The sequence below is a fragment of the Antechinus flavipes genome, chromosome 3 (assembly GCF_016432865.1).
Source record: "Antechinus flavipes isolate AdamAnt ecotype Samford, QLD, Australia chromosome 3, AdamAnt_v2, whole genome shotgun sequence".
Classification (NCBI taxonomy): Eukaryota; Metazoa; Chordata; class Mammalia; order Dasyuromorphia; family Dasyuridae; genus Antechinus; species Antechinus flavipes.
Genome location: NC_067400.1, coordinates 190,802,903 through 190,816,257, shown reverse-complemented (window position 1 = coordinate 190,816,257; position 13,355 = coordinate 190,802,903). Strand labels below are relative to the sequence as shown.

General features: G+C 29.7%; 1 protein-coding gene across 2 annotated transcripts in view; it reads right to left on the bottom strand.

The window, feature by feature from the left end:
• The window catches only part of CADM2 (cell adhesion molecule 2), a 1,468,479-nt gene that overhangs the window by 455,847 nt on the left and 999,277 nt on the right, over window positions 1–13,355 (bottom strand). For both annotated transcript variants that reach the window (XM_051984362.1, XM_051984363.1), the window contains exon 2: window positions 4,080–4,106. In XM_051984362.1, the coding sequence (XP_051840322.1) occupies window positions 4,080–4,106 (27 nt within the window). The remainder of the gene's footprint in view (window positions 1–4,079; window positions 4,107–13,355) is intronic.

Here is a 13,355-nt window from a genome sequence, read left to right as displayed (position 1 = left end):
AGCTCTAAAACTATATTATAAAGCAGCAGTCATCAAAACCATTTGGTATTGGCTAAGAAATAGAAAAGTTGATCAGTAAAAATTAGTTAGCTTCACAGAACAAAATAGTCAATGATTATAGCAATCTAGTATTTGACAAACTCCCAAATCCCAGATTTTGAGATGAGACTTCACTATTTGACAAAAACTGCTGCAAAAATTAGAAATTAGTATGGCAGAAACTAGGCATAGACCCCCACCTCACATTGTATACCAAAGACATGGTCAAAATTGATCCCTGATCTAGACATAAAGAATGATATTATAAGCAAATTAGAAGACCATAGGATAGTTTACCAATCAGATTTGTGGAGGAGGAAAGAATTTGTGATCATTATTGATCATAAAAGTGATGATTTTGATTTAAAAGTTTTTGTACAAACAAAATTAATGCAGGCAAGATTAGAAGGGAAAAAATAAACTGGGAAAACATTTTTACATCCAAAGGACCTGATAAAGGCCTCATTTCTAAAAAATACAGAGAATTGACTCAAATTTATAGTTGTTCAAGCCATTCTCCAATTGATAAAAGATCAAAAGATATGAACAGACAATTTTCAGATAAAGAAATTAAAACTATTTGTAGTCATATGAAAAGGTGCTCTAAATCACTATTGATCAGAGAAATGCAAATTAATTTAACTCTGAGATACCACTACACACCTGTCAGATTGGCTAAGATGACAGGAAAAGATAATGACTAATGTTGGAGGAGATGTGGGAAAACTGGGCCATTGATACATTGTTTGTGGAACTGTGAATGGATCCAAGCATTCTGGAGAACAGTTTGGAACTATGCTCAAAAAGTTATCAAACTGTGCATACCCTTTGATCTAGTAGTGTTTCTACTGGAATTATATGCCAAAGAGATCTCAAAGGAGGGAAAGGAACTCACATGTGCAAAAATGTTTGTGGCAGCTCTCTTTGTAGTGTCAAGAAACTGGAAACTGAGTGGATACCCATCAATTGGAGAATGGCTGAATAAATTATGGTATATGAATGCTATAGAATTCTATTGTACTTTAAGAAAAGAGCAGCAGGATGATTTCAGAGTCTTAGAGAGACCTACATGAATTGATGCTAAGTGAAATGAGCAGAGCCAGGACATCATTTATATATGGCAACAACAAGACTACATGATGATCAATTCTGATGGATGTGGCTCTCTTCAACATTGTGATGATTTAAACCAGTTCCACTTGTTCAGTGATAAAGAGCCATCAACACCCAGATAGAAACCATGGGAAGAGAGTGTGGAACACAACATAGCATTCTCATTCTCTCTGTTGTTTTTGCTTGCATCTTGATTTTTTTCTCAGTTTTTCTTTTTCTTCCTTCTTGATCTGATTTTTTCTTGTGCAGCAAGAAAACTGTATAAATATGTATATCTATATTCAATTAAAAATACTTTCAGTTCACTTTAGAAAGAATTAGAAATGCCCTGGATATCTCAGTCAGCCCAGTTTTTTTGTTTTTGTTTTTTAGATATTTAGGAATGAAGTTCCAAAGAACTTGGGAGACAGATCTTGAAAACACAGAATCCAACAATAACTTGAATTTGACAAACCTTGAATTCAACCAATCTTTTACTAATAAATATATTAATATTTATTGATTGGTTTATTGAAATGAACATATCTAGTGTACTAGAAACATTTTCTTTTTAATAGGAAATGCCATACTAATTTTTTTTAAAAAAGCATTTTACTAAGACTTCTAAAACAACTTTAGAGATGACAACATGAAGTTAGAGAGGGAAACCTGCTTAGGATTTACAGTAAACAGTTTGGGGGGGAAATTTATTTAGGAAGAGACTATATAAAGTGATGATGGGTTGATCAAATATGAGAAGCTCCAAATGCCAAAAAGTGACTGACCTAATTTTTACAAGAGTATACATGAATAAGAAGCCCAGGTAAATGAGTTTGACTTCAACAAGAAGATAAGATAATCAATCAATTGCTTGCAAGTTAAAGAGTGACAAAATGATACAGAAAAACTAGACAGATAACAGATCTATCAATATTGTATTAGTAAACTGTGTAGTCTAATAATAGAGATTCCTTTATTCAGGATTGATTGCAGCAGAAAGAGAGTTGACATAATCACTGCACCATGAATATGTTTATTGTAAAGACAAACAAAATCTTGAACAAATGATATTTGGTATCTTGTCATATGCCCGAAGGGGAAAGGAACCTTGAAGATGAAATTTTCAGCCAGGAGAATGGCTGAATATGGAAATATATTTCTAGGCTCCAAAGCTGACAAACTTAAGATTTACTTGAGAAAAGAAAGATATTTCTGAGTAAGTGCTCACCATTTCTTAAAACTCATCTCTCATTCAGTTTTGTGCTTTGTATATTGTTTTTAACTCTGAACACTATTTGTTATAGTCCAGCAGCTTATTATTGTGTGAAGAGCTAAATGGTACAGTGAATAAAGAGAAGGTCTGGAGTCAGGAAGACTGACAAATTCAGTTTAAGATACATTAATTATGTGATTCTGGACAAGTCACTTAATCCTACTTGCCTCAGTATTTTCATCTGTGAAATGAGCTGGAGGAGATAATACTCCAATATCTTTTCATCTATTGTTTGTTAGTCATTTAGTCATGTCTTACTATTCATAATCCCATTTGGGGTTTTCTTTAAAATGATACTAAAGTAGTTTGCCATTTCCTTCTCCAGCTCATTTTACAGATGAGGAAACTGAGGCAAAGTGATTTCCTGAGGATTACACAGGTATTTTCTGATGCCAGATTTTATCTCAAGAAGATTAGTTTTTCTGATTTCAGGTCTGTCACTTTGTCCATTGAACAACCTAGCTGTCCCAAATAATTTTGTTGTGTTGCCTTAGTCATTTCAGTTGTGTCCAAGTCTTCTTTATTACATTTAGATTTTTCCCAAAAAGAGGTTTGTAAGGGTATAATCTGACTGAAAAAAGACTGAACTAGATTTTCAAAGTCCAAGTAAGAAAAGCACATGTTTTGAGGATATGAAATTATATATCTGTCATCAGAAAAGCATCTAGATAAATCTGGAAAGATTCATCTTTAGCTTTGCCACTAGATAACAAGATTTTGGTCACAAACATGTAAAAAAAACTTTATTTATATATCACAAAATTATAATGTACAGTGGTGGGGTGAATATCCATACCACTGAAATCATGGGTCATTTTGATGTTAAAAAAAAATCCAAAGCTTTTCCCAAGTATATAATACATACCTACATACATATATATTATATAGCATCTCCAAGCAAACTAATTTTTTAAGAGGAATACAATGTAGTATAGGAAGGAAGCCAAATTTTTATTTTGCAGTATAGACAAGTATACAGTAGAGCTTGGTTGGTCCAACCCTTGTGAAAACGAATCATTAAATTTTCATTGTAAACTTTTATACCTCAAAAATTGACAAACATTATAAATCAGGACTTGATTTATTGTTTTGTTTGTTTACTAGACATTGGAAAGAGATGGAGCAAATGTAAATAGCACAAATTAAAAATGTATCATGCATATAATTTTTTAGATTGCTTCTTGCTAGCCATTTACCAGCACAGCACATTATTAAAAACATAATTTTGTTGTTATTGTTTAGTTATTTTCAGTCATGTCTGTGGTTCCTATACATTTTAGATCACAAAATAGATTTTTAATATAAAGCATAAAAATAAAAATAACCAGTTACAAATATAAATGTCTTCTAATATTACATATGCTTTCTTAGAATGAAAATTCATTGTTAAATACTTTGAAGTCTCCCTGATGTTCTGATGGGTACATGACAATGTTCTGGTTCTTCTTTTTTCTTTTCCTATCTATTTTTTTTTCTTATTTGGTATTTAAGTTTTAAGTAAATACGTTGGCAAAATTGTTGTTGTTGTTTTTTTTTTTTAAAGAATAACACTATTCAGGAATAATCTTTAACAGGTATATCTTTAACAGATACAGCTCTTTTAAAATAGACTTACAAAAGAATGTATAGCCCAACATCACGAAGTTAATCATGCAGAATGAAAGAAGAAACTAACCTTTAACTCTGTTCTTGGAAGCAGCCGCTGATACCAAGTAAAAGTGTGCACAAGAAGAAGAGAACAAAAATATGTTAGACAGAGGCTGTTAGAACACAGAATAAAGAGAAAGTTCTAAGAATGTATAAAACTATTTTAAGATTGCATGCATGGCTGGTGTATTTCAGATGTATATTATCTATTTTAAAGCAGAATAGATAATTTTCATTAGTACATTATATTTTGTTAGTGTATGAAAAAATATATTTTAATGTGGAGGTCTGAAATGTTAGGAATGAAAGTATATTGTCACCAAATTATATAAGCATCATCAGGCAAATGTGCGCTCTATGTCATTCATTTTCTTCTTTTACTTCAATAAATACCATAGAAATAGAATTAAAATTAAAATCAAACCTGAGTAGAAGTTTATTACTCACACTGAAGTTGGGTCTTAAATTTTGAACTTATACTAATGAGAATGTTTTCATGGAAAATACTGAGTACACAGAGTAGTTATAAAGGTCAGGTTTACACAACCAAATCAAAATATTATGAGACAGTCATTCTAATTTGATTATCAGCATGATTGTAAAATCAATAGACTTTTAAATTGCTCTAAATAGATTGTTTTATATTCAGAATTAGGATATTTCTTCATTCTTTTTATCTATGAAAATAACTTTGTGCATGCTTCAAAGAAAGCACTATTTTAGAAGTGGGTAATGCATTAGTATTTTTATTAAAGTATCTTTTTGCCTTTGGAAACACTTCCTTTATCAAGGCAAGTTTTCTAGGCAAAATGACTGATATTATTTTATTAGAAACTCTGTTTTTTTTGAGAAGGGGATAATAAGCTACTAGCCTCAATGGATCTGAGAGTGACATACCTATCACTTTAATAGATTAACAGAATTATTGTTTGGTGTTTAATGTTAATATCTGAAAATTTAAAAATTCATTTGCATTATGAAGTATATAGCATGTTTGTTGCACATTAAGGAAGTTTGTGTTTTAGTACTTGTAAATCACATATCTAGGACTTGTAAATACACATAAAAGTTCCCAAAATGTATTTCATTATAAAAATTAACCAGGAAATGATGAAGAGGTTTCCAGACATACCTGAACATATGTATTAGTCTAAAAAAAATTGAGAGCCTTCAAGCAAAACCATTAACTTGCTAATTTTTATATTTATCTTAATGTAGATGGAATCAAGAGGAAAATAGCTCAGATTACTATATGGAACATTATAATTAAATATTAATTCATTATAATTTTATTTGAAGTTATAATTGCTAGTACTATTTCTTCCATGTAATTACATATATGATGCAGAAGGGGCTGTGGGTTTTATTTATTTATTTTTTAGTCTTTTATATGTTATCAAATATATGTAAGGTATATTGGGCTTTTTTTTATCAAATCAAACCACTTTGATGATGAATTCAAATTCTTGGAAATTATGCTACCCAAACAAGCTCAGTTGACAAAAGGGATGTGCAAAGGAGGCAAAAATGATCAGCAATTATTCTGTAATTATGATAATTGTAATAGATGGAAGAGGGAGCAAAAGCTCTTATATTTCAGAATTTGCATCTTGAACTCAGAAAAAAAAGACTAGGTAGACAAAGACCAAGGAAGATAATGTTTCTTTCCCAAAAAATGTTCATTTAATTTTCCCTTTTTTTATTCCTTTTCTCTTATGGGATCTTGTAGAATGTAATTACATTATTAATTAATGTTAACATTATTAACTAATAATTTAGACATTAATCTGATGGTAAGTGGGATAAATGGGAGCATTATATTTTTATCATAAAATAGTAAATATTTAATTAAAAGATAAAGTTAAAAAGAAAGAGGAAGAATAATAAAAGTAAATTCAAGGACTCTGAGCTAGAACAGGGAAGAGAGAATTTGGGGAGGAAGCTAAAGTGTAATTAAGAACTAGCTACTAATAAATGATGAAGATCAAACTGGCACAATTTAATGGAAGAAAACAAAAGGCAGTAATTGTAATATTAATTTTGAATGGATCAAACTATAGGATAAAGAGAATGACAAATGAATAATAAAATAAATATACTAATTAATTATGCATAAGAACCATTAAAAACCTAAAGATACAAAGTAAAAAACAAGAGTCTAAATAATTATGATTTCCGTAAAATAAACATAAAAGTTGATAATGTCAAGAAATGCAAATACAATATTATGCCTAAAAGATTAATAAATAATGAAGTGATACACACTAGCAAATGCCTTAATTCTTTAAGGAAAAGCCCATTAAAATGCAAAAATGAGATGGTAACATTAATTTATAGGTTATTAATTCTTAACTTTTAGAGTTAAGTAAATTAAATGGAAAGATTTCTTAAAATTCTAGGTAAGCTGAACAGATCATTGGAAACAATGTATTTCAAAGACATTGATTTCTGAATGATGATGTTAACAATATGTATTTTTCAGCATTGTAGAGTACTCTTATATAAAACAATCATATTCTAGGTCATAAGTTAACAGGAACAAAAATAGTTGACCTAAATGGAGAGAATCAACAATACCTAAAATAATGGTAAGAACAAATTTTTAAAGTCTTAGAAACAACAAATAATTTAAAGATAATTATAAAAATGCAAAAGAAAATATACTTTATGTGAACCAGCTAAAAAAAATCATCTAAATAAAATTTATATATCTGGAAATACATGAATAGGGAAAAAAAGAGACTAGTAATCTGAAAATTCAATTAAAAAGAAAAAGGAAAAGGAAAAACTTTAAAAAACAATAGCAAAAGAACAATTCTGTAAAATCATAAGCAAAATACATGAAACTGAAAGTAAAACATCATACTGAAAAGAAAAAAGGATGAATTTGATAAGCCATGATTTTATTTAATCAACAAAGGGAGGAAAATCAAAGTACCAAAATAAACAATGAACAATATGAATTCACAAAAGATTATATAAAATGAGAAATCAAGCAAATTTTAACCACTGACAGAGAAAAAAAAACCTTCTACAGATGGAGTTACAAATAAATTCTATTAAATGTTTACAGAATAACCAATACTTGTCCAGAAAATGAATGCCAATAGAGAAATTAGGCACATTAACAAACAAGAAATAAGTATGACAATATTAATAAAATCAGAAATGGCTTTCAACAAACCACAGCACTTAATTGTGTTTAAAATTCTAAGAAAACATAGGCATGGTAGAACCTTTGTTTTACATGATCAAAAGAATATTTAAAATTGAGTTTATATTATTTAAGTTGATAATCACTAGGTTCTTTTCTAGTAGCTAAAGGATAAAACAAAGATGACCTGCTCCCTAATATTATTATTGCTTAATAAAGGAAATGTTAGTTACAGAAATAAGAAAAGAAAAAATCTAAAGAAATAAACATCAGCAAAAAAGAGGCAATACTATCACTCTGAAAGATAGTCAAACAGACTGAGAATAAACCAAGAAATTATTTAAGAGGATTAACAATTTTTGTAAAATATTGCATAAACTAGTGTAGTATTGTGTACAGAAATCTGACTTGAAGTCAAGAAGACCTGGATGTAAATTGTGCCTCTGACATATACTGCTTCATGTGATCAAACACCTTTCTTAAGACAATAAATTGCAGATTGGCTGCTGATATGTTAGTGGAGAGATTTACTTAGTAGAATTTATTACACTAAGAAATTGTGTTTCATTATAAAATAAAAGTAGCAATTTATAAAATAAATCAATAAAATCATGAGCAATTATTTATAATAAAACTTCTCAAACAGGGAGTGTCAACCTCAAGAAACAATGTGGGGATCTCAAAAAAATTTCATCAAGTTAATCGTTTATGTAAAAATAAACAAGCACATTCATCAAATTAAAATTTGCTTTGGCTTTTAATAAATTGTAACATTATACCAAAAAATTATTTTAAAATAAATTTCTTTATGATTTATTATCAATAAAGGTTTGATTTGTATACTTAAAAAATAAATCTATAAACCCAGGGTCACATAAAAATGTCTGAGTGAACATATAGAATGTTATAGATTCTATTAATCTAGATACATGGCCCCTGTATCAGAGCGTTTTGCTCAACTGTTTTATTTCATGTTGTAAATAAAAGAGGATCTATATAGATAAGTATGTATGTGTGTTTACATACATATGTGTGTATGCTGGTTTATATTTAAATGGAGTGGAATGAAAAAAATCACAAAAAAGAAATTAAAATATTAATAAAATAATTGCAAAATACATAAAATATCAGAAAGTTAACTTACCAAGATGTACATAATATATTTATAAATATATCCACAAAATACTTTAAGAAAAATAAAGGAAGACTTGAATAATTATATATTTGGGTATACGCATAGGTACACATATAAATATATATGTATGTATGTATGTTCATTGTTCATGGTTGGGTAACTCTAATATAATAATGATTCTAGACCAAATTCATCTATAGATTTAGTATTATACCAAACTAAAAGGGGCTACTTTGTAAAACTAGGCAAAATAATAACCAGTCATTTGTATGAACCAAAGGTCAAAAATTACAAGGAAGTGGCTGCTATCTGATGTAGTAGGTAGAGCACAGACTCTGAGTTAAAATTTTAATTCAGACACCTATTAGTTGTGTAACTCTGGGCAAGTCTCCTCACCCCATCCCACCACTCCTCATCAATCCTCTTTCCCCCCCCAAAAAAAATAACAAGGGGCAGCTAGGTGGGGCAGTGGATAGAGCACCAGCCCTGAAGTGAGGAGGACCTGAGTTCAAATCTGACCTCAGACACTTAACACTTCCTAGCTATGTGATCCTGGGCAAGTCACTTAACTCCAATTGCCTCAGCAAAATAATAATAATAACAACAACAAGGAAAATAATAATCATAGAGTCAAATCTCAAAGGGATCTATAGGAGTCCATTGTGTAAGAAAATCATATGGTGAAATGACTACCATCCTGCTTCAGGCTAGCTTTCATCACTTTTACCCTGTACTACTATAGTAACTAGCTTTCAAATTGGGTCTTTGTGGTCTACCAGCTGATAAGATCACCACAGTTTAGTCAGAAAAAGACATTAAGAAATATTCCCCAATAAATATAGAAAGAAATATTACAAATAGTGTTAAAAGAAATGTACATTATCAAAAACTGTAGACAAATGCACCTAATCAAAAACTTAAAACAATTCTAAGGAATTAACTCATACAAAATAACGAAGATATCATAAAGAAGAGAGATGGTCAATCTTGGAGTACTTGTAAGAGATATTCACCTTGATATATCATATTTAGATTTATAAATAGATGAAAACTTTCTGGAAAAACAAAACAAAACAAAAAAATTTGAAGTTGCGCCCAAAAAATAACTCTATAGTTCATAGTCCTTTATCTTGCACCTCTTCAAGATTCAGTTCAAAAACAACCATCGGCAAGAAGATTTTCCTAGTCCCTTCTATGCCAAATATATTTTCTCTAAAATTAATTTTTATTCATAGTATATATTTATTTGCATGTTATTTATTCCATTAGAAGGCAAATTCTTTGAGACCAGGTATTATATTTTGGTTCTTTTTCTATATCCCTAGTGCTTAGTACAATTCCTGGCATATACTGAGCTCTTTTTATTTGCTTGGTAACCAATCCAAAAATACCATTAGTATTTAGACATTACAAGGAGACTAATTCTTAAAATAAAGGTCCAGAATAATTCACAGCAGCATCTACCATAGTAGCAAAAAATATAAAATGAAATATGTACCTATTAATTGGCGACTTAGATAAACAAATTTACTGTATGAATGGCATGGAATATTGATGTACTGTAAGGCATAATAAATATGAAGAAGATTCATTTAAAGATACATTGAAATACTTGGACAAACAGATGTGGAGCAAAGAAAACATTCGACTAAAATATTAAACTTAGGACAAAAATGAATAAACACTAAAAGACAAAAGAATTTATAATGAGAGCAGTCATTAAAGTTAGTCCTGAGAGATTAATGTTAGAAAATACTTTCTCTTAGTTGATAGATGACTGAGTGAACATATAGAATGTTATATATTCTATTAATCTTGATGCATGGCCCCTGTATCAGAGTGTTTTGCTCAACTGTTTTATTTTATATTGTAAATATAAGGGGATCTATACAGATATGTGTGTATGTGGTTTATATACATATGTGTTTGCTGGTTTATATTTAAATGCATTTTATATTTATAGTATATACACATTCATACATACAAACATATAGGGAAATGATGTTGGAAAACAATTGTGATATTGAGAAGTATATTTTAAAATTATTTTTTAAAAAAGAAAAATTCTTAAAATTCTTAAATATAACTTAAGGGCAGCAGAGTTATGTGTCTAAATGTCTTCAAAACTTTGGGGTTTTCTTTCTTTCTTTCTTTGGCAATTAAACTACCAAAGATAGAAAAATAAAAAGGGGTTGGATGTGTGTGTGTGTGTGTGTGTGTGTGTGTGTGTGTGTTTGTGTGTGTGCTCTTGCCCAGAAAAAGCATGACAGGAATATGAGACTGGTTAATATAATTGGAAAGGGGCTAGACTACTAGGCTTGTTAGCCCAATTATAATTCTCTGCATATTCAATAAAAAGAGCCAAGATGACAGTAACACTGTCATAAATGTCATGTTCAATACTTGTAAGATTTTCCATTGACAGCATAGTCCAATTATAAGTCAATTGTAAAGCTTGCATTGCACAACACCCAATGTAGCCAAAAATTATCTTAAAAATATAATTCTAATGCTCCTTGATGAAAATGAAAAGAAAGCAACTTTCGCTATTTTAACTAGAGAAAAGTTTTGGATAAAGTATCAATAGTTCTTCACCTTTGTTAATTAAAAAAGAAAAAAAGGAGGCAGTTAGATGGTTTAGTGGATAAAATGTGGAGCCTAAAATTAGGAAGTCTCTTCTTGAATTCATATCTAATTTCAGACACTTGCTAACTGTGTGGCCACAGCCAAGTCACTTAACTCTGTTTGTTTCCTTGTCTGTAAACTGAGTAGCAGAAGAAAATAATAATATCTTTGCCAAGAATACCCCAAAAGGAGTCACGACTGAAAAATGATTGAATTGAACAGATGTAACAATGACAAGTCATCATAGATAGTCACACAGTAACTATTCAATAAATCTTAGCTTTATTAAATTTCATAAAGTTTTAGTTAAAATGCAAAATATCTTAAGGAAGAATTTATATATGCATTTGCTTTTGTGAGGAAATGTCTATCAGGAGTGATAAAAAATTACAGTTGTAAATAAAGTTGCATCTTGATTCTTTAGTGAATTTAAATTATTTTCAAGTTTGGTCCTGTTTTTCAATAACAACAAATCAATTTCAAAGTGATAAATAAACCTAAACAGTTTTTTCAATAGTTTGTCAATCTCCTTGATTTTTTAAAAATACTGAATCACACATATGCATAGGTACAATAAAGAAAAGTAGTTATAAGTCTCTAATATCAGAAGACCTACGGGCAAAGTCTGGATCTGCCATTAAGAAATTCCACAATTTGGGTTAACTATTTAAATTATCTACATGTTAATTTCTTCATCTGTCAAGGTGTGGGGTTGTGTGATACCTGTATTACTCACCTCCCATGTTATGCCAAATACTGTCCTGAAATGTACTATACAAATGTGAGCTATTCATATGTTCATAAATTTAAATTTGGAAGGGAATTTAAAAGGCCAAACACTATTTTGCAAATGAGGAAATGTAGAAGTCTGGGCTGCTTTAACTTACAATCCCCCAAAATAAATCTAAACTATTGACTTACTAATTAAGAACCTCAATTAAAATTTGGAGAATATTAATAAATGAGTACTTTTTTAATATAGGGGATTCTGATCAAATAAAAGATGAAGATCAGGGACAAATATAGCCGAACATTTCATTTCCACTTCCAAACAACATCAGATATTTGTGAGCTATGAGAATAGGGCACTATCTCTCATATCGTTAGGTTTTAACTTTCAAAATGTGCTTTCATATTGACATAAAACAAATTAGCTAACTCTATTTCCATATTTTTACTTTTATTAGATGAAATATATGGTGAAAGAGTTTATAACAGATAATTTGAAATATTTATAGAACTAAAAATATTAAGGGATCATTAATCTAGGTTATAACACTGTGGAACCCTGACTATAATTTCTCTTGCTAGAAACAATCTAAAATATTTCTCTTTTTTTGAAGTATATTATTTTATTGTTCCCATTATTTAAAAAAATATAAAAGCTTTTTTAATTTTCAAAACACATGTAAAGATAATTTTCAACATTCACCCTTGTTTTCCAAAATTTTTACCCTTTCTCTCCCCCTCCATCCTTTCCCTAGATGGAAAGCAATCCCATATAAGTTATATATGTGTAATTCTCCTAAACATATTTCCACATTTATAATATTGTATAAGACAAATCAGATCAAAAGGGGAAAGATGAGAAAATATAAGCAAGCAAATAATAGCAGCAAGAAAAAAAGGTGGAAATACCATTCTGTGATTTATATTTAGTCTCCATAGCCCTCTCTCGGTATGCAGATGTCTCTTTTCATCACAAGTCTATTAGAATTGCCTTGAATCACTTCATTATTGATAAGAGTCAAATCCACAATTGATCACCACATAATCTTGGGTACAATGGTTCTCTTGGTTCTACTTAATTCACATAGCGTGAGTTCCTGTAAGTCTTTCCAGGCTTTTCTGAAATCAGCCTGTTCATCATTTTTAATAGAACAATAATATTCTAATATATTCATATACCATAATTTATTTAGCTATCCAGTCAGTTTCCAGTTCCTTGCCACTACAGAAAGAACTGCTGCAAACATTTTTGCACATTTGGATTCTTCTCTCTTTTTATGATCTCTTCGGTAAATAGACCCAGTAGAAATACTGCTGGGCACTATCTCTCATCTCCTTAGGTTTTAACTTTCAAAATGTGCTTTTATACACATACAAAATTTTATACAAAATGTCCGCTTTTATACGGACATAAAACAAATCAAAGGGTATACATCGTTTTATAGCCCTTTGGTCATACTCCAAATTGCTCTCCAGAATGATTGTATCTATCAGTTCACAACTCCATCAACAATGTATTAGTCCTTAGATCTAATTTTATTTTTGTGAAATATGTTTTGCAATTGTATTCACATATTTCTTGGCTTTATCTTAGAAAGTAGACTCCCAAATATTTTACATTATCTACAATTATGAAATATTTATTTTTTCTAAACTTACAA